Below are 22806 nucleotides of genomic sequence, written 5' to 3'. Positions count from 1 at the left end.
ATGGATTCAAGTTTAATTTCGACAAGACAGGAGTATTGTTTCTGGGGTGCAGAGGGCAGGCGGGGGGGGGGGTACGACTCCCTGGTCCTGAATGGAGTAACTGTGCCCCTAAAGCTGTCCATGGAGGCACAAGTTAATTCTATGTCCAGGGCAGCTGCCTACCAGCTCCATCTGGTAAACAGGCTGAGACATGTCTGTGCACTGTCTTGCCAGAGTGGTATGTGCCCTGGTCATCTCCCGCTTAGACTACTGCAGGCATGTCCAACTTGCATTAGGCTGCAATCTACTATCCAATATCAAAAACTGGCAGTAATCCACCACACTCTCCCATTGTCATTCTGCAGCTTAAACATATATTTGGCTGGCGAAACCCAGCCAGATGGGCGGGATATAAATACAGTGGTACCTCAGGTTACATACTCCGCTAACCCAGAAATAGTGCTTCAGGTTAAGAACTTTGCTTCAGGATGAGAACAGAAATTGTGATCCAGTGGCACGGCGGCAGCAGGAGGCCCCATTAGCTAAAGTGGTGCTTCAGGTTAAGAACAGTTTCAGGTTAAGTACGGACCTCCGGAACGAATTAAGTCCTTAACCTGAGGTACAACTGTAATAATGATGATGATAAAAATAACAAATTATTAACCCCCCTCACCAGCCCCCTTGGTGCACACGGGAAGCCAACACGCTCCGAAATGTCCAATTCCCCCTTTACTAGAAGAAGAGCTCTGTGGAGAGGGGGGCAGCGGCTTACTTACGTGTAAACACAGCTAGGCTGGAGCTGGAAAGGTGGGGAATGTTCAGCATCCAGCAGAATTAGAAGGGAGAGGGCATTTTCTTTCCATGGGAACCGTCAGGAGGGGCTAACCAGGCACGTCTGCAGCTGCAGCCCATGCAGAGCCCATGCGCCTCATCTTTGCCTCCCTGCCCCATGGCTGCGGCTTGCAGTGGGTAGAGGCAGGTGCCTCGTACCTTTCCAGGCCAGCTGACTGGGCATCGGGCAAAGCCAGCGGCCGGAGTGGGGTGCTTGAGGCAGCCACGAGGCAGAGGCAGTGCAAGTGCCAGCCAGAATGCTTGCTGCGGCAGCACCGCAGTGAGCAAGCCTGGCTAAGCAGAGCCTCAAACGCCCGTGCCGCCTGCAGAGTCACTCTGCCCGTGGCCTAGCGTGTGCCAAGGGCACCTGGTGACCATGGGTGAGGTGGAGGCATGCCAAGGCTTGGGTTGCGATTGATGAAAATCCATTGCACAATCGACTCATCGATCATGATCAACGTATTGGACATGTCTGGACTACGGCAATGTGCTCCACATGGAGCTACAAACTAATCCAGAAAGCAGCAGGTAGACTGGTGATCTTGCTGGATGCTGAACATTCCCCACCTTTCCAGCACAATTCAAAGTGTTGGTAATGACCATTAAAGCCCTAAATGGCCTCGGCCCTGTATACCTGAAGGAGCGTTTCCACCCCCATCATTAAGCCTAGACACTGAGATGCAGCACTGAGGGCCTTCTGGCAGTTCCCTCACAGACGTGAAGCTACAGGGAACCAGGAAGAAGGCCTTCTTGGTAGTGACACCCACCCTGTGGAACGCCCTCCCATCAGATGTCAAGGAGATGAATAACTATATAACCTTTAGAAGACATCTGAAGGCAGCCCTGTACAGTCAAACCTCAGTTCCCAAATGCCTCCGTTTTGGAACATTTCAGCTCCCAAACGCCGAAAACCCAGAAGTGTTCCAATTTTTGAACTTTTTCTGTTAGCCAAATGTCCAACACGGCTTCCGCTTGAGTGCAGGAAGCTCCTGCAACCAATCAGAAGCTGCGCCTCGGTTGTCGAACATTTCAGAAGCCTAATGGACTTCCAGAATGGATTACGTTTGACAACCAAGGTTTGACTGTATTGGGAGGTTTTAAAAGTTTAATGTTTTATTATGTTTTTGTATATGCTGGAATTATTAATATGGAAACGGTGCTGACTAGGAGAGCCCTTGGTCTGATCCAGCAGGGCTCTTTTTCCACACACCCCTTCCAAAATTCACCATACAAACATATAGCACAAAAGCATTTTGGCTTTTTTGTTTCCTCACTTGTGCAAATTCAACAGTAAGCACCAAAAATCAACTGTTAAAAAATTAAAGATTTTTGAAAGAGGAACTATGTCTCAAGATAAAGGCAGGCTGCAACTTGGGAAGACAAGTTAGCTTTAATGTTCATGTTAGGTGGGGAAAAACTCTTCCAAGGATGCAAGGAGTGAGAGGTGTCCAGCTCACAGCTGTTCAGTCCACCTTCGCCATAAAGGTTATGGGAAGTCGCTATAGGGCAACTGCAAAGGGTAGAGCAGCCTGTATCGCGAGTCGTGCCACAGCAGCTTCTCTTCCAGGAAGGCAATTGTATCCAGGGTCAGCACAAGGGTCTCGTACTTCAGCATACTGTGCACATTGAGACCTGTGAGAAAAGAAGACACAGGAGTCAGGCTGTATCTCTAATGAGACCTGGCCCCGAAGAGCGGAAGGGTAGCAATGGCAAGACATGACAAGAAGACTAGCTTGGATGCAAGAGACAGGAAGGGGGGCCAGTGAGGGGAAATGTCATAGTACCCGCCTTCCATCCAGAAGATCCGAGGTTCCATCCCCAGCATCTCCAGCTGGACAGCCTGGAGTGTTTTTCTTTTTATTTATTGCATTTGAGCCCCTTATAGGAACTGGCCTTGTTATGCAATCATTGGTGCTCTACAGTCAGATATGGATATATTGGCTACATTATTCACTGTCAATGTTAGCACAAGTCATAGTAAATATCCTCAGACTGTTAACTATAAAGCTGACCAATTAACTTAAGAACTTGCTTAAGAATATGCCTTTGTCCTGTGTGTGCAAGCACTTTACTATACTTTGTTTCTTGTTAAAACTACAGTGTGAGGCCAATAGTCATAAGCAGTAAAGGATGAAGTAAATAATATCAATAGACAGATAGCGTGCATTGAAACTGCTGTGCTGTATGAAGAATTAGAGACTGGGTGGGATGCTTGCCTGCAACTGCCTAAGCATCCTACTCCACCCAGACTAAGTATGCAGTGAGTCATTCTGCAGAAGGCCCTGCCCATTCTCCCCAACCCCACTCACCTACGGCTGGTAGGACTGTGATGGTTTTAAGGCCCCTCGTTGCAGCTTTGATGTTCTCAGGTAAGTCATTGCTGGAAGCCAGAAAGGGAAAATTATCTATGTTTTGCAGGTTCAGGTCCAGGATTTGTTGGGTACAAAATACTAGTCATTCCCCTTTACATTTTGGCTGGGCGGTATGCAGTGACCGGGAGGGGGGGTCCTCATTTGCCTCCCTCCGTACCTATCTCCTGTCCCTGCTGGAGTCTGCACTAGAGGCTCATTGCTCAAAAACTTGATTAGCAAAAGGGGCTTGAAGAGTTGCTCTGGTTTGGAAGCCTCACCAAGATTACAACTGTTCCAAAATGTTTGCCATGAAATTGTGTTGCCACAAAATAGAAAATATTGCTATAGTGCCTTAAGAAATTAATGTCTTATAGCTGTTGCAGGCTAAAGCGCACTTTGCAGACAATAAATCTGTTAAGTCTTTAAGTCAGTCTGTAAGGCAACCTTTGCCAAACGGCTGCCCTCTGGATATTATGGACTCCAATTCCCATCATCCCTGCCTATGCTTTTGCTGCCTGGGCTGGTGGGAGTTGGAGTCCAACATCATCTGGAGGGCACCAGCTTGGGAAAGGCTGCTTAAAGCATTGCAAGTCTCTATGCTGTTTCAATGTGAAAGTTGTTTGCATGAATTTTGGTCAGAAGAATACTCTGTATAGGAATTATTTGTGGGATTGAGTGTAAGTATGTTTGAACACTTTTAAGGATTGTATGAAATGTATGTTTGTATGCTTGTGTATCTGTAATATATGTGTATTAATGATGAACTATTTTAACAATAAAAACTTATTATAAAAAGAAGAAGAAGAATCCAACCCAGAGGAACAATGAAAAACAAGCCCAACAAATGGACTTCAACGAGGGCTTCAGGTTTCAGGGCCCTCTACTGCTAACACAGCAGTTTAAGGTAAAGGTAAAGGGACCCCAACCGTTAGGTCGTTGCAAACGACTCTGGGGTTGCGGCGCTCATCTTGCTTTATTGGCCAAGGGAGCCGGTGTACACCTTCCAGGTCATGTGGCCAGCATGACTAAGCCGCTTCTGGAGAACCAGAGCAGTGCACGGAAACACCGTTTACCTTCCTGCTGGAGCTGTACCAATTTATCTACTTGCACTTTGACATGCTTTTGAACTGCTAGGTTGGCAGAAGCAGGGACCAAGCAACGGGAGCTCACCCCGTCGCGGGGATTCGAACCGCTGACCTTCCGATCGGCAAGCCCTAGGCTCTGTGGTTTAGACCACAGCGCCACCAGCATCCCATTCAGCTTAAGGTAATTGTGCCCAAATAAAAAAGTGCCTAACATGAGTTTGACCAAACTGCAAGAGGCAGTGGAAGACAGGGGTGCTCTGGTCCATGGGTCACGAAAAGTCGGATACAACTAAACAACAACAACAACAATCAAAGTGCCTAATTTCCAACCTTTACAAGAGACATGTTCTTGCACACCTAAACAAGCGTGCGACATTTATGATGAAGGGCATTTCAAACTTGGATGAAATCACAAGGGACACGGTTGAAACTTGAGCCATTTTATGTAGAGACACATTCTGACACATAAAAGCTACCTAAATCCATAAAGCTCCAGTACCCAGTCACATGACTGAAGCTAATGCTATTTTTCTTGTTTTACATGACCAAAAAACCATCTTCCACCTTGGTTGGAAACCTTCTCCATCTCAACCTCACGGTCACTGGAATGCACCATGGAGCATCCCAAGGCATACTTTAGAGAACAAAGCAGGTTCCCAGGGGCCGGGCCTGATGGATCTTACTCTCACCCTGCGTGAACCAAACACTGAATGTGACTGCACAGTTCAAGAGATCAGTAGTGGTGGGTACTTCAAAGCAACTTGTTGGGACACTACTGATCTTTTTATTCTGGATCCCTGAAAAAGGTTCTGCCGAACTCTAGGGTTTTTCAGTTTGAAAACCAATGGCGTGGATAAAAGTTGTCACAAACACTTGGGCCATTTCTGAAAGTGTTCCCGTGGCTCAAGACAGCAGCAACCTTTGGTCAAACCAACATCCTCCAAAACCACATGAGTGTCTCTAAAGCTCTGACCCCAGTGACAGGCTGTATCCTCAGCCACCCCCCAAACAGAACCTGAAGAAGCAAAACTCACACATCGACAATCAGCACTGATTCTCCCCAGTGTCTGTAGCGAGCCAGGTCCATCAGATACTGTGGGTCAGAAGTTGGCATATCTAGAGAGTCTACAACACGCAGATTATCCTGCAGGCAAAGAGAGAAGAAAAGAGCCGAAGGAAATGAACAGAAGCCTGCCTGCTAAGCTACTTCTCCCATGGTGTTTCTTATGTCTGCAGCTCTCTTCCAGGGTACCTGTGAGGTGTCACAAAAGCCTTTCCTGAAAATCCCAAACAAGTGTTTGTAGCTCAGTGACAGAGCACATGCCTTGCATGCAGAAGGTTGCAGGTTCACACCCCCTTCCCCACCCTGTTAAAAGGATGTCAGAGCTGGAAGAAACACTGTCTTGAGTTGTGCAGAGCTACTGCCACTTTGAGTAGACAAAAAGCAACTTGATGGACCAGTGGTCTGACTCAAGGAAAAGACAGCAGAAGTAAAGCTTTCCTCAAATCCTTTGGCTTAACCCTTCAAATTATTCATTCTGAACTAGAACAAAGCCCAATTACATGAAACCTCAGTTGCAGGCATCTGTCATTTCTGCTTACGCTAGTCAGTAAGGCTACATGCACATTGACCACTCTGTATAAAACATTAGCAACAACTACAAAGCAGCAACAATAACAGCTGCCAACTCAGGCAGCCCTTTGTAGGGGAGAGAGAATTTTTCTGCTGCAGCAGATGAGCAGTGGTGCCTTAGCCTACAGACATTTTTGTTTGTCAGTAAAAGCAGTGGCAAGGGGGAAGGGTTCTATTTAAAAAGACAAAAAACCCAAACTCAGACTGAAGTTCTCAGCAGCAGCTCACAAGAGGAAGCATGGAGACAGAAGGCTGACAGTGAATCACTGGCAGGGAGGGAAGCCACAGCAGCTTGTCACTGTTGGAAATGGGAGCACACAAAAAGGGCAAGAGCACAGCATGCAGGCTTCACATGGGCAATGTGGGGAGAGGCTGCCAGAACCAGGAATACCAGAATCTAGTGCTGTTGGCCAGGTCACTGGTTTTTAAACACTGCTATACTGAGGCCCGCAACTGCTTTTCTCCACAGACCATCATATTTTCTTGCCAGCACATGGGATGCTTTTTGGAAGGATTCTGAATTAAATAATCAAATTTCCACACATCTCCTCTGTGATTATGGACTAATTAAAATAAATGTGCATTAAGCAGAGAGCATTCCACATATAGCCAGGGGTTTCTTTAGCCACATGTAAACAGGTAGGGGCAAATATAACATGGCAACACTATTTTAAATATATATATTTGTGCCAGTCTTTCCCAACTTCATACACCAGGTATTCCTCAACCATAACAAGGTGAGAGCTGCCACTGCAGGGTTGTGATGGGTCCTAAAAATTGATGTTTTTATTTTTTACAGAATTTAGTTAATTCTACTCATTGGAATGAATGAAAAAATAAAGGGGGGGACCAATGCAATTAAGGTAGTAGGGCTTAAAATGACCTCAGAAATGCTATTTAAATTACTTTGATCTTCTTAGTGTCTAACCAGAACCTGCTTGTTCTGTTATGTTAGGAGAAAGGCGCATAGAGGGTAAAAAGCACAATATTTCTCTATTTCCAAAGTAACAAATCATTCACTTTCATTAGCCTCACTACTATCAGGGATCAATAGTACCCCCACAGGTTAATGAAGTGCTTTTACAAACCTGATTTGTTCCCTATTTAGAAATCCTTGCAACCCAACTGTTCCTCTTCATGACTGTTATTATTCTGTGCAAAAAATTGGGTTACTGTGACCCCAATTGCGTCTGCAAAGGACTGCAAGCAACTTACACCCTCACTGCAACAAGTGGACAGACCTAATGGGTTCTTCAGATTCCCTATGTTACAGAACTGCTGTAGCATATACTATAATGATGTTGTTTGGAAACCCTGTAAGTACTATATAAATACTAAGTAATATGACTAAGTAATATGCAGTTTCTTGAAGATGGACTTCTGGCAAGCGATGGGCTGCACCTCACAACGGTTCGGAGGAATGTTTTTGCCAAAAAACTCAGATACCTCATCAGGAGGGCTTTAAACTGACTAATGTGGGGGAGGGAGACAGTGCTCCTGAAGGTAGGAGTCTATCAATTGATGAAGATGATCATCCTAATGTCATAGACTGAATGGAGCAAACAGCACGCAGACCTAGTGGTGGGAGGAAAAAAATCCTTAAATAAGAGACACGGGGGAACGATTAATGGACTTCAATGTCTGTACACTAATGCGCAAAGCATGGGAAATAAACAAGATGAGCTTGAGCTCTTGGTACAGCAAACTAAATATGACATAATAGGCATCACTGAAACCTGGTGGGATAAGTCCCACGATTGGAATGTAATAATGGAGGGATACAATCTATTTCAGAGAAACAGACCAGACAAGAAAGGAGGAGGAGTGGCGCTATATGTCAGGGATGTGTATACCTGTGAAGAGATCCAAGATTTAGAACCTCAAAGCCAAAGTGAGAGCATTTGGGTCAAAATTAAGGGAGAGAAGAATAACAGTGACCTCATTGTGGGAGTTTACTATAGATCCCCAAGCCAAACGGAGGACATAGATGATGCCTTCCTGGAACAGATGGCCAAGCATGCAAAAGGAAGGGAGATAGTAGTAATGGGGGACTTCAATTTGTTGGATGTCAAACTCAGCCAAGAGCATAAGGTCAAACAGATTCCTCACTGGCCTTGCAGACAACTTCATTGTCCAGAAAGTGGGAGAAGCAACAAGAGGAACAGCCATTTTAGATCTGGTCCTAACCAATGTTGATGTCCTGGTTAGTGGGGTAGAAGTGGAAGGATCATTAGGCGCGAGTGATCATGCTCTTCTGAAGTTTACTATACAGCGGAAAGGAGCAGCCAAGCATACTAGGACTCAATTTCTCGACTTTAAGAAAGCCGACTTCATAAAACTTAGGGAAGTGCTGGGTGAGATCCCATGGACAGTAATACTAAAAGGAAAGGGAGTTCATGATGACTGGGAGTTTGTTAAGAGGGAGATAGTAAAAGCACAACTTCAGGCAATACCAATGAGACGGAAACATGGAAGGTGCCTAAAGAAGCCAGGGTGGCTATCTAAAGAACTTTTAACTGAGTTAAGACTAAAAAAGGATGTGTACAAAAAATGGAAAAGGGGGGAAACCACCAAAGAGGAATTCAAACAAATAGCCAGCACGTGTAGATACAAAGTCAGAAAAGCTAAAGCACAGAATGAACTCAGGCTTGCTAGAGAGGTTAAAAGCAACAAAAAAGGCTTTTATGGGTATGTTCGTAGCAAAAGGAAGAAGAAACAGTGGGGTCACTCAGAGGAGATGGTGAAATGCAAACAGGGGACACAGGGCTGAACTCCTCAATGCCTTCTTTGCCTCAGTCTTCTCTGATAAAGAAAACAATGCCCGACCTGAAGAATTTGGAGCAAATGATTCAGCAGAGGAAACACAGCCCAGAATAACTAAGGAGATAGTACAAGAATACTTGGCTAGTTTAGATGTATTCAAGTCTCCAGGGCCAGATGAACTGCATCCAAGAGTATTAAAAGAACTGGCAGATGTGATTTCAGAACCACTGGCAGTCATCTTTGAGAATTCCTGGAGAACAGGCGAAGTCCCGGCAGACTGGAGGAGGGCAAATGTTGAAACTGGAAATGAAACTAACACCGACTGGCTCCTTCAGATGGAGGATGAATGACACCTTGTTTAGAGATCCAGAAATTATCAGGAAGGCCCAAAATAGGGTGAAAGACTATTTTGAGATAAACTTGAAGACATCAGTGGAAAAAAGGGTAATCTGGGATGCAAGTAAAGCCGTTATGAGAGGATTTTTGATTCAACAGAATGTAATAAAAAAGAGAACTCAAGAAGAGAAAAAGGGAAAGATCCTGGAAAAAATAAAAGAAGGAGAGAAGAAACTTAGAGTTAAACCAAAGTCGCAGGAAATTTTGAGGGAGATTAAATTTTACCAAGCACAATATATGAAAATGACAAATCAGGAGATAGAATAGAAAATTAAACAGATGAGACAGAAGACTTTTGAATCTGCTAATAAATGTGGAAAATTGTTAGCATGGCAATTGAAGAAAAGACATAAGTTAAATACGGTGACTGACCTTGAAGTGAATGGTAAGATCATACAAAACCCACAGGAGATTAGAAATTGCTTCCAGAGCTACTTCAAACAACTTTATACACAAGGGCCACAGTCAGAGACTAAAATTGATCAATTTTTGAAAACTAATGGATTACAAGAAATTTCTCAAGAAAATAAATTACTGTTGAACTCTAAAATATCAGAACAAGAGGTTGAAGGTGCCATACAGTCTATGCAATTGGGAAAATCTCCAGGGCCAGATGAATTAACCTCCAAATATTATAGAACTTTGAAGGACTACTTGATTCAACCACTAAAGGAGGTTTGCAATGAAATTATGGAGGGGAAAAAGGCGCCGGAGTCGTGGAAAGAAGCCTTCATCACACTTATACCTAAAACTGAGTCTGAGAAAACACAGCTTAAGAACTACCGCCGCATATCCCTGCTTAATGTGGATTACAAAAATTTTGCTGATATTTTGGCTAGAAGACTTAAAAAAGTTTTAGCAGAAATGATACATAAGGACCAGGCCGGCTTTCTCCCTGGTAGACATTTATCGGATAATATGAGAAATGTAATTGACACTTTGGAAAAGTTACAAGTTAATATTAATACAAAAGCGGTGTTGATATTCGTAGATGCGGAGAAAGCCTTTGACAACATCTCTTGGCTTTTTATGAAGAAAAATTTGCAGGGGATGGGGGCTGGACAAAACTTTGAAAATGGTATAGGTGCGATTTATTCTGAACAAAAGGCTAAACTTATAGTCAACAATATAGTGACAGAAGAATTCAATATTGAGAAAGGGACACGACAAGGATGCCCAATTTCCCCATTGCTTTTTATTTCGGTCCTGGAGGTTTTGCTAACTATGATAAGAAGGGACCAGCTGATTCATGGTATTCAGGTCGGAGCAAAACAATATAAACTTAAAGCCTTTGCAGATGACCTTGTATTGACATTACAAGAGCCAGTACCTAGTACCAAGAGGGCTTTAGAATTAATCCAGGAGTTTGGTCATGTGGCAGGCTTTAAGTTAAATAAGTTAAAAACTAAAGTTTTGGAGAAAAATTTGACGCCGATGGAGAGAGAGAGGTTTCAGAAAGAGACAGATCTGACATTAGTTAAGAAGGTAAAATACTTGGGGGTGAATATGACAGCTAAGAATGCAAATTTATTTAAAGATAATTATGAGAAATGTTGGTCAGAAGTGAAGAAAGATTTAGAGATTTGGTCGAATTTGAAGCTTTCCTTGCTGGGTCGGATTGCTGTCATTAAGATGAATGTACTGCCGAGAATGTTGTTTTTGTTTCAAACATTACAAATCATTGACAAGATGGACTGTTTCAAGAGGTGGCAAAGAGATATTTCCAGATTTGTCTGGCAGGGCAAAAAGCCCAGAATAAAATTTAAGATACTTACTGATGCTAAAAACAGAGGGGGGTTTGCCCTGCCGGACTTCAAACTTTATTATGAATCAGCAGCTTTTTGCTGGTTGAAGGAATGGCTACTTCTTGAGAACACTGACATCTTAGATCTTGAAGGTTACGATAATGTATTTGGGTGGCATGCATATTTGTGGTATGGCAAGGTTAAAGCGTATAAAGCATTTAAAAACCATATTGTCAGGAAAGCACTATTTAATGTCTGGACAAGATATAAAGATTTTTTAGAGAATAAAACCCCAAGGTGGTTATCACCTATGGAAGCGAAAGCTATGAAAAAACTTAACATGGAGGCAAAATGGCCAAAGTATTGTGAAATCTTGGAACAGGAAGGTGACAAGTTGAAATAGCAGAGTAATGACAAGCTCAAAGGGAAGGTGCGAGACTGGTTACATTATTTTCAAATAAGAGAGGTTTATAATCAAGATAAAAAAATTGGCTTTCAGGTGGAAAAATCAAAGTTGGAAACAGAACTGTTAGAACCCAATGCTAAGATGTTATCAAGAATGTATAATCTGCTGTTGAAATGGAGTACTGAGGAAGAAACGGTAAAATCTGCTATGATTAAATGGGCACAAGATATAGGACATAACATTATGTTTGCTGACTGGGAACAGTTGTGGACCACTGGGATTAAATTTACGGCATGTAATGCCTTAAGAGAGAATATTATGAAAATGATGTAGAGGTGGTACATGACCCCAGTCAAGCTTGCAAAAATCTACCATTTGCCCGAGAATAAATGTTGGAAATGTAATGAAATTGAAGGTACATTCTTTCACCTTTGGTGGACATGTCCGAAGATTAAGGCTTTCTGGGAAATGATTTATAATGAAATGAAAAAGGTGCTTAAATGCACATTTGTGAAGAAACCAGAGGCCTTTCTCCTAGGCATAGTTGGCCAATTGGTGCTAAAGAAGGACAGAACTTTCTTTATGTATGCTACAGCAGCAGCAAGAATACTTATTGCGAAGCATTGGAAGACGCAAGATTTACCCACCTTGGAAGAATGGCAGATGCAAGTAATTGACTATATGGAAATGGCTGAGATGACTGGCAGAATCCGAGACCAGGGAGAGGAGTTGGTGGAAGAAGATTGGAGGAAATTTAAAATTTATTTACAGAAGCACTGTAAAATGTATGAATGTGGATGATATTGAAATAAAAAGAAGAAGTTCTAGTAACAAGAGATAAAAATTGGAAACTATAAATTTGTGAGGTAAAATATTTAAGGACAAAGTAGTATGATATGAATTTGCTGAGCTAACTGTTAAAGAGGGATACAAAAAAGGGAGGTGTGAGGAAGTCAGGAAAACAAGTTAATCAAAGATGAATAACTAGAAAAGAGTGATTTGTGTTTGCCTTATGTTATTTATGTTATTTGTGGTGTGTTGATTGTTCTTTTCTTTTTTGTGAAAGATTGCATTGTTGTGTTTTTTATTTTTGTATGTGTTTATTGTATTATGTCTGGATGTATCTTTTTATTGTTAAACCTAATAAAACATTATTATAAAAAAAAACCAAAGGATGCTCATCAATGGTTCCTCTTCATCCTGGAGAAGAGTGACTAGTGGGGTGCCACAGGGTTCTGTCTTGGGCCCGGTCTTATTCAACATCTTTATCAACGACTTGGATGATGGACTCAAGGGCATCCTGATCAAATTTGCAGATGACACCAAACTGGGAGGGGTGGCTAACACCCCAGAGGACAGGATCACACTTCAAAACGACCTTGACAGATTAGAGAACTGGGCCAAAACAAACAAGATGAATTTTAACAGGGAGAAATGTAAAGTATTGCACTTGGGCAAAAAAAATGAGAGGCACAAATACAAGATGGGTGACACCTGGCTTGAGAGCAGTACATGTGAAAAGGATCTAAGGTGTCTTGGTTGACCGCAAACTTGACATGAGCCAACATTGTGACGCGGCAGCTAAAAAAGCCAATGCAATTCTGGGCTGCATCAATAGGAGTATAGCATCTAGATCAAGGGAAGTAATAGTGCCACTGTATTCTGCTCTGGTCAGACCTCACCTGGAGTACTGTGTCCAGTTCTGGGCACCACAGTTCAAGAAGGACACTGACATACTGGAACGTGTCCAGAGGAGGGCAACCAAAATGGTCAAAGGCCTGGAAACGATGCCTTATGAGGAACGGCTAAGGGAGCTGGGCATGTTTAGCCTGGAGAAGAGGAGGTTAAGGGGTGATATGATAGCCATGTTCAAATATATAAAAGGATGTCACATAGAGGAGGGAGAAAGGTTGTTTTCTGCTGCTCCAGAGAAGCGGACACGGAGCAATGGATCCAAACTACAAGAAAGAAGATTCCACCTAAACATTAGGAAGAACTTCCTGACAGTAAGAGCTGTTCGACAGTGGAATTTGCTGCCAAGGAGTGTGGTGGAGTCTCCTTCTTTGGAGGTCTTTAAGCAGAGGCTTGACAACCATATGTCAGGAGTGCTCTGATGGTGTTTCCTGCTTGGCAGGGAGTTGGACTTGATGGCCCTTGTGGTCTCTTCCAACTCTATGATTCTATGATTCTATGACTACTGCTAGACAGTGATATACAAACATAACTACAGAGTCCAGTTCCAGACCTTAAAAAAAAAACCATGAGCCAACCCTTCGACCAGTCACAGCATATTACACTGGTAATAACTCTTTGAATTCACAAAGAATTGTGGCTGTGTGATACCTGTGCCAGTTTGGTTGTCAATGCCACCTTGAGTCCCAGGACACGCATTTTCATGGGGATCATGTAGTAGTAGCTGGTGGGACCACGAGGGCCACAGGCAACACCACCTAAAAGCAAGAGCCAGAAAAGTCTATGGGACGTTAGTGGGAATAAACACATCATCCAATCAATCCAGGAGGGAGAGGGGGATTTACAGTTAACGAAACACCATGGGACTGCCCTCCCTGCTTGGGGTGCGGTTGGTTGGGTTTTATCTTCTAGGGATACTTACCCTATCAAAACTTCACCTCTTCCCCATACCATTTTGACCCAGGAGTCCTGGTCCAGGGATGACTTGTTAGTGAGGGGATGTTACCCCTCTTTTGGGGAAGCTAGTATCGGGTCTGGGATTTCCACTATTGAAGGGCTAGGGAGGAATGGCGGTGGGGCTAGATATCACTATCGGCGAAGGGTTTTGAGATGCAATGTTGCTCGAACCCCTTCCAATCTACGCCCCATCCCAAGGGACGAGGGTAGGGCAAGCAGGGATTACCCACCTCCGTCATTGGTGCTGTGCAATGCCAGGTCCATAGGTAACAAAACCGCCAACATGCGTGACTTTTTTGTCTCGCAGGGGATTGACCTGGCTTGCGTGACAGAGACCTGGGTACGGGAAGGCGAAGTAGTCTCCCTACATGAGATAACACCCCCAGGTTTCTCTGTCCTCCATCAATCGCGGACTGTGGGTCGGGGGGGGGAGGAGGAGCATTGTTAATCTGGGAGGATTGCTCTTTCAGAACTCTGCCGGCACCAGCGATCTCCGGCATTGAATCTGTTGGTCTCGTGTGGGGCACCAAGGAGAGCTTGGCTGTCTGGCTGGTATACCGACCACCTAGTGCACTGGCAGCCACCCTGTCAGACCTGCTGGAGGTGGCAGCAGGCTGGGCCTTGGAGTTCCCAAGCCTACTGGTTTTGGGAGATTTCAACGTCCATGCCGATGCCGGTCCCTCCTCACAGGCTCTGGACCTAGTGACTTCCATGGCAACACTAGGGCTCTCCCAGTTTCTTTTGGGCCCCACTCATCAAGCAGGCCACACGCTGGATCTGATCTTTGGTGCTGGCATAGATGAGATCATGCTCCCCTCTGTGGAAGTGCCATGGTCTGATCACTACACTCTGAAAGCCAAGATTGACTTCCCGCTCCTCCCGTGCTCGGGTGGCGAGCCTATCTGGGCTCGCCCGCGAAGGCTGATGGATCCTGATAGATTCCGTCAGGCCTTGCGGGACCCTGCTCCTCCTGGCGACTCATTAGATGACCTTGTCGAAGACTGGAATAACCGGCTCTTGGCATCGATGAGATCGCGCCTAAGTACCCTCTGTGACCCCGTCGAAACAGGGCTCCTTGGTTTACTGAGGAGCTCCAGAAAATGAAGCGGGATCTCAGACAGCTAGAGCAAATATGGCGACGGACTCATGACGGAGCCTCAAGAACATCTTATAGGACACTTATGAAAGCCTATGAGATGGCTATGAAAGCTGCTAAGAAATCTTACTTCGCAGCTTCCATTGCATCCGCTAGCTCTCGCCCGGCACAACTTTTTAGAATAATTAGGAGGACAACCAAATATAAATAAAAATATAAATATAAATATAAATTATTATTATTATTATTATTATTATTATTATTTTATTATTATTATTATCTTGGCTGCACACTAACAGCCTTCTGAAGGGACAGTGTTTGGGCTCTGTTGACACAGCAATGTTTTGGGTATCTGCATCCCAGCCACAAAGGGAACAGCTACTAGTGTCTCCAAGGCTTACAGAGATGACATATCGCACAGTGGTTTGAGATGGAGAGAGAGATCATCACGCACCACCACGCCACAAAGGTGACCGGATACTGCCATGTCGGGCCCGTCCGCTGCCCTTCTGTGCCCAGGGTTTTCTGCCGCCACCACGCATCTCCGCACGAGTCTTTGTGTTGGCATAACTCTGGAAAATTAAGGCAGGTGAGACTGGTGTATGCTGCTCTGGCCAAACACAATCAGAATGCTCAAAGTGCTGGGCACAATTTGCCTCAGCAATTCCTACAACAACCTTGTAAGATTGTTGTCCCCAAAGGTGGTAAGGGGTGGGGGCTGAAGCTGAGAAAGAATTGCTTTCTTAGTGGAATTCATGGATGTGGCAAAATGTTAAGGAGTCTTCCCAAGATAAGCAAACTGACTTTGGACTTTTAACTTCATTACGCAAAGAGGGCCCTCCCTTTACCACTGCCTATTATTTTGCCCCCTTTCTCCCTGGCAAATTGTCTGCCCCAAATTTCTCCCTGCAAAACTCCCACTGAACAATGTTCTTCCCCATATTGCCCACCAGCTCCTGATCTTCCAATTTCTATACTTACAATTCTCTTAAAGTTCTTCTGCCAGATGGCCACTGTGTGTAGAATATCAACGCTGAGAGGAAAACACACAGACACCAACAAGAAGCAAGTTAGCAAGAGATCTGGGAAACGGGACAGCACCACAGTAATCGTCATGATGGAAAGCAGTATGGTTAAAATGGTTCAGAATTTAAACACAGGATTTTTACACCAGTCCTTTTGCCACAGTAACTGAAGCCTCCATTTTATCCAAGGGAGAAGATACAGCTGGAGGTGGAGGATACCAACTGAAACCTGGCCTAGGAAAGTCATGAGGAAGTAAGATTTCAACTTCTGTTTTGGTGTTAAATGCTCCCTAACCAGCTTAGCTAATACAGGCAACTCACATTGTAGGCACGACTGATATGTGTGCAATCACACACATGCACACAGTGGCGAACCCAGAAATGACCCAGAAATATCATCAAAGACGTCACTAAAAGGACAGAACAGGAGCAGGGGCAGAGAGGGGTGTTTCAATTGCATGCAATTTCATGCAAGAGTGCAAGGATCCGAAAAGCAACCCCCACACAAATTGGGAGTTGCCTGTAAAAACAAATTGAAAAGCCCAGACTCCTGAAATGACAGCGCCAAATTTCAGGAACTATTCAAGGCATCTTATCCCTATGGCACATATGGACAGGCCCAGCCTGGTCTATGATTGCCAGGTGCTCAACTGAATATGATTCCTGAAACTTAAGATCTGCATGTCAGCCTTTTACGTATCGTAACCAATACTCCATATCTCTTTTCTGTTACCTACCCCCAACCTTCACCACCATTCCTTGATGCATGAAATGCTTTATGAGAAATCCCCACACCCACTTTTTGACGACTGATGGTCACTTCCAGCCCATCTCTGCAAATGCCTAGTAACTGGTAATCAATTCTTACCGGGGCATTACTGCAAACACATCAGGATGCAAATCTGTCAAGCCCACGTGCCTGGCGTCATAATGCTTCAGGGACTCTACCCAGGCCTGAACAGGTGCAAGGTGTTTGGGGATGGCAATGCTGCATTTCCGTAGGATGGGCTCGCTAGAGACTATGTCAGGACACTTTTCTAAAAGGAAACAAGGCGGGGGGGGGGGAATATGTGCAGGTGTGATTTCGGGCAATCTTGCCTGAAATAATTTCTTTGAAACTTAAAAGTGAATTCACAAAAGCATCACTCCATATACATTTTTACAAGGCCATATGCACACATTCCTGTTTTATTTATTTGGGACTCATTATTGCAAAGAAGAAAGGTAACATCTTACCCAATTTACAAATGCTTTCTTAATTGTATGCCTAGAGGAAATGCCAGGTGACTCTTTAAAAGCCTGTATTAAGATTGATTCTATTTCAAACCATGACTAGAAAAATATTTGAAATGGCTTGGTGCTATCATCAGATCTCTTTTAGGACATAACTGGACTGAAAATAGTGTTTCAAACTTCTAGATATCTGCACGAAATGTTTAGGTAGGCAATCCCTTCCAAGTTTGTCAGCCACATTTTAAGCATTTTAGAGCCTTTAAAGTTGTTGCTTGCAGATTACTCTAATGATATCGCCTGAAATCACCAACTTCCTCAGAAGCAATGAGTTGAGAACTACAGGTGCACACGCAACTGGGATTGATTCTCTTTCAAAAATTTATTCCATTCTTAATCATAGTATGTAGCAGTGATATCTGTTTACTGGAAGATTTTGAATCAGAAAAAAATCTACTACCCTAAATTGATGGTGTTCTTATTTATGTTTGACTCATATTTAGTAAAAAAAAACAACCACACCATATTACTTTCGGGGTGCAACAAAAGTTAGTTTCAATAGCCAGAAACATTTGATTAAATGAAGAAATCAATAAAATACAAAGCAATTTTAATTTTATAGTTAAATTCAAAACTTTACTTGGAAATTATTCTTACTGAAATAATTGTAAATATTTTTAAGACACGACAACTTGATAGAATTGTAGAGTTGGAAGGGACCCCAAGGGTCATCTAGTCCAACACTCTGCAATGCAGGAATCTCAACTAAAGCATCCATGACAGATGGTCATCCTACCTCTGTTTAAAAATCTCCAAGGAAGTAGAGTCCACCACCTCTTGTGAGAGTCTGTTCCACTGCTGAACAGCCCTTACTGACAGAAAGTTTTTCCGAATGTTTAATTGGAATCTCCTTTCTTGCAACTTGAAGCCATTTGTTCGAGTTCTACGCTCCAGAGCAGAAAACAAGCTTGCTCCCTCCCCCATGTGACAGCCCTTAAGATATATGAAGATGACTATCATATCTTCTCTCAGTCTCCTCTTCACCAGGCTAAACATACCCAGCTCCTTCAAGCACTCCTCATAAGGCTTAGTTTCCAGACCATTGATCATCTTGGTCGCCCTCCTCTGCACATGTTCCAGCTTGTCAAAATCCTTCTTAAATTGTGGTGTGCAGATTTGGACACAGTATTCCAAGTGTGATCTGACTAAGTCAGAATAGAGTGATACTATTACTTCCCTTGATCTGGACTATTGATGCAGCTTAAAATAGCATTAGCTTTTTTTGCTACTACATCACACTGATGACTCGTGTTAAGCTCGTGGTCCACCAAGACCCCATGATCCTTTTCACATGTACTGCTAGTAAGCCAGGTGTCCTCCATCCTATATTTGTGCATCTGGTTCTTGCTGCCTAAGTGCAGAACCTTACATTTGTCCCTACTGAAATTCATTTTGTTAGCTTGTACCCAGTTCTCCAATCTGTTAATATCATTTTGAATTCTGATTTTGTCTTCTGCTACCCTTTCCAGTTTGGTGTTGTTTGCAAATTTGATGAGCATCCCTTCAATTCCTTCATCCAAGTCATTTACAAAGACGCTGAACAACGTATAGCATGCATTTCCCTTACACTGTTTAAATTTAAAAAGTGAATGCACTCAGCACAGTTACCATATTAACTCTAGCATGCTCAAAGAGCTGAATACATAAATGCATGTACTTTCCAGGGGTACTCGTGTGAAAAAAAATGACAATATTTATTTTATCTTTGACTGCTAGTAGATCCATTCAGTATGCTGCTAATTACTTGTATTAAATGATGCATTTCTAAAAATGGAATGTTTTCCACCTCACATCACTGTTATGGATCAGGCATTTCTAACACACTTGATAACTAACAGTACAAGTTTATACATGTCACATCAGAAGTAAGCTCCACTGGGTTCAATGGGACTCACTCTCAAGTGTGTAAAGGATTACAACCATTCCCCAGTGAGGAAGTTCTAATGTTCTGCCAACAATTCTCACTGCGTCTGACAATTGGCCATGCAATCTAGGACTGATGATTCCATGGGTGCCCTACAACATCTAGAGGCAACAAGTCTGTTCTAGTCATGAAAAGGCCTTACCTTTTAATGAAGCTACATCTGTCACACTAGCTGAAACACCAGGGTTGCCTAGAAATCCTGTCTGGTTCGATAATGTACACAAAGGCTAGGGGAAGAAATAAAAATGGAGTAAGATATCTGAAGGTACCGACAGCTCAATCAAGATAGCTCCTGTAAATGGCTGCTCATTTATCACGGAGATGGCTTATGCTTGGATCTTTAGACAGAATGCCAACCTGGTGCCACCTCTCTCAACTTAGCCCCAAATCCAGTTTTCCCATGGGGTCATTTGAGATAACCCTGTACTTTTCACTGTGCACCTTCACAGTCCTAATGAAATACAGAAAAAGGCTAGCCTTGCAGATGTTTACCACAGTGTAATTCCACTAAACTGATGCATAGGGATTAGGCTGTAACTAAGGAATGCATAACTTTTTTATCATATTAATCCCATCATCCTTCCTCTTTAACACCCCCACACTACTGAAATGTACATATATGCTCACTGAGGCAGAGACCTGACATTTTTGCTTATTTCCCTCCTTTTCTTTTGCTTATGTTGCTTTGTAAAGTTCACTTGTGATGCTGTATATAAAAATGAGTGACAATACATTGATGCTTTTTGATACACGTGCTCACCATACTGTCAAAATGTTATGACTTTGCCCTAAACTCCTTTTAGTGGCACAGTGCAAAAAAGATAGCACTCCCTGTCATGAAAGCTCTCTCTGTCTCATATGCTGGATCTCCGAAAATGCTTTTGATGAGTAGTCCCCACAGACATCAAGGATGCTTTGGGTATCTCAGGACTGGAGTGGATTGGGTTTGCACAGCAGGTGGATGTGCTGTGCAATCAAGTGAAGACTCAGAAAATTCTAAAAGACAGCACTATGCACTTCTTTACACAGCTGCAAGTACATCTGCACAGGGCTTCACCTTGTTCTTGTTCCCTCTGTGGCTATATTCACATGTATTGAGAACAACTGACTGAATACAAAAAGTAAGATTCAAGACAAGGCAAAGAAATTCCCTTTTCACACAAAAATAATGAACTTGCTGCTGTGATATGTGGTGATCAACACTAACATGTTTTTTTTTCAAATACTCTTTGTTAATTTTGCACATAGTTTAGAAACCAATAAAGCAAACATAATGGGGGATGGTGGCGTTTCCGTGTGCGGCTCTGGCTCGCCAGATGCAGCTTGTCACGCTGGCCACGTGACCCGGAAGTGTCTGCGGACAGCGCTGGCTCCCGGCCTCTAGAGTGAGATGAGCGCACAACCCTAGAGTCTGGCAAGACTGGCCCGTACGGGCAGGGGTACCTTTACCTTTTTAATGGGGGATGGTGAATCACATTTTGATGCACAATAGACATAATTAATGTAAGTGGCTAGTGTATCTTATGCTTCACAGAACAAATACAAAGATAGGAAATGAGCTGAAAAGAAGGAAAAATGGGGATACTTAAAATATTGATATAACTACAAAAATAATCCTGTCTTCACATATTACATATGTCTGTGAAGGCTGTCAAGGAGTGTAGCAGCTTTGCCCTGTTCATATATTCAATAAGATCTCTCCAAAACACCCCAAAGGCTTCTGGCTTAACCCTACCAGCCCTCTCCAATGCTGCCTTCTACTTCTGAACCATGGTAGTACGTGCTGCCATGAATAAAAAAATTAATAGTCTTCAATTTTATTTCCTCGTTTCCATAGCCCCCCCCCCCCCAGTTAATGGGCACTGCCATTCAAATGGTGTGCAGGCACAGCGTCTTGTGATTATGTGGCGTGAGGCTTACCAGGGCCCATGGGGGTAGCCAAGGGGGGTAGATGCCCCCCTAATTCAATAAAAAATACTTAACTGAGGTTCTCCCCGCCAAAAAAAATCCGGCCTAGGCCCATGCCAGCCTCCCCCGCAATATTTTATTCCGGTTGGGGCCCCGGCTCGTTTCTATGCCCAAATATTGATAGCAGCGCCAGCTGAAGTCCAGCCTCAACACGCTCGCCAAGTACAACCCTTATTTCATTTACAGCCCCCTGGGCGCGCGCGCCTGTGCCCGAGCGCGCTCCCGCCTGAGTGGCTTTTCGGAGGCGGTGAGGGGAGCCTCCGCAGCTGGGCGGCGGGAGGGGGGGCCGCTTCCCAGGAGCCCCGCAGCTCCCTCGCGCGCGCCCCGTCGCCTCACCCGCCAAGCGACTCCCCGACGCGGCAGCGACGCGCAGAGCCGGAGCATCACAGCAGCCCTTTCGCGCCTCGCCCGCTGGCAAACACAGAGCATGCGCACTAAAAAAAAAAAAAAGCTTTCGTCCCTGGCCGATGACGTCAGGCGCGAAAGGGGCTTTGTTTCATCTGGGCGCGCAGGAATTTTCATGCGAGTGAAAAAAGACGCCACGCGACGGACCCTTCCGCTCTAGGAACGGCTTTCCCTACTTCCGCTTCCGGTGCTTAGCCGGCTCTTCAGTGTGGAAAGAGACGAGGGACGAGACATTTCCGCTCTCGGGGCCCGGAATCCTAAGAGACTCGTTTCTGTGCAAGATGGCGCCTGGTGACGCCTCTCGTGTTCTCGTTTGTTTCTCGCCCGCAGAGCTTTCCGGGCTGCCTTGGGCAGTGATACGGAAGGAGGGGGGGGCATGCATCCCTTCACCCTCCGCCGGTCACCGGAGGGTCCGAGGCGATGACCTCAAGGGCACCCAGCCCTACACAGACCCCTCAGCCCCCACACCGTTACACAAGCACCACACTCTACCCCAAGCCCCATAAATAAAGTGCCTTTCCCTTTCCTATGCGGGCGAAATAAGCCCAAACTCTTAAGCCTCCTTCTCGCTCTAGCTTTACTGTGGGTAGACCGGACAAAGGTATATCCCCATTCGTTTCAATGGCTGTGTTCTATCCAATCAGAACCATGCATTCGCTTTGTAGAGCTAGCTCAGCGAGCTCCTGCACGCCTCATTTAACCTCTTGACAAGCTACTGACGGCTCCCCGCTGGGAGAACAATGGAACCGAAACTTGTGAACTCGTAAAAGTGACAAATCTTGCAACAATGTATCCATTTTGTTTCCGACTTCAATTACCAATATAGAATGAACGAAAAATCCTTAAAAATTCGTATAAAATCAACGGTAACTCCGATCTCCTTGGTTTTGGTGTCGATCGACTCAGTCTCTTCAGGACTCCATGACACCTCCCCTGCCTCCATAATCCCTCAAGCGAGATGTCACGTACTCAGGAAGACCCTAATCCGGTCAAATCGCTCTGCCCGGCCTTTCCTCTGGGCAGTGCCAGGTGGCAGACTTTACATATTCGAACTATTGTCTTCTCATCACCGGTACTCAGGAAATGTTTATCTGCGCATATCTCCAGCTCTGCATATTCCCCCTCCCTCCTCTGTGTGCTAATCCAGTGTAACCCAACCTCTCCTTAATGTATTCATGATGTCATCTGTGTAACCCAACCTCTCTTTAATGTATTCATGATGTCATCTGTGTAACCCAACCTCTCTTTAATGTATTCATG

At 44.2% G+C, this 22806-nt stretch overlaps 1 protein-coding gene across 1 annotated transcript; it reads right to left on the bottom strand.

The window, feature by feature from the left end:
- Positions 1–2181: 2181 nt before the first annotated feature.
- On the bottom strand, positions 2182–21636 carry MRPL4 (mitochondrial ribosomal protein L4). The gene is made up of 9 exons (XM_083592277.1): positions 21478–21636; positions 19316–19400; positions 16828–16996; positions 15916–15967; positions 15389–15506; positions 13533–13639; positions 5281–5390; positions 3120–3190; positions 2182–2442 (listed from the first exon to the last, which is right to left on the bottom strand). The coding sequence occupies exons 1-9, from the start codon at positions 21568–21570 to the stop codon at positions 2297–2299; spliced, it is 951 nt and encodes a 316-aa protein (XP_083448403.1). The 5' UTR covers positions 21571–21636; the 3' UTR covers positions 2182–2296.
- Between the last annotated feature and the right edge of the window lie 1170 nt (positions 21637–22806).

Source organism: Podarcis filfolensis, assembly GCF_964270895.1.
Source record: "Podarcis filfolensis genome assembly, chromosome: 17".
NCBI lineage: Eukaryota > Metazoa > Chordata > Lepidosauria > Squamata > Lacertidae > Podarcis > Podarcis filfolensis.
The sequence above is the reverse complement of the archived record's forward strand: the minus strand, read 5'-3'. Positions and strand labels throughout refer to the sequence as shown.

Excerpts from the sequence above, each read along its gene's own strand:
- MRPL4 (XM_083592277.1), bottom strand. The coding sequence starts at position 21,570 with ATGCTCTGTGTTTGCCAGCGGGCGAGGCGCGAAAGGGCTGCTGTGATG. Across the intron at positions 13,640-15,388 it reads GTCACCTTTGTGGCGTGGTG|GTGGTGTTGCCTGTGGCCCT; the intron begins GTGCGTGATGAT and ends TCTTGCTTTTAG. Across the intron at positions 2,443-3,119 it reads CACAGTCCTACCAGCCGTAG|GTCTCAATGTGCACAGTATG; the intron begins GTGAGTGGGGTT and ends CTTTTCTCACAG.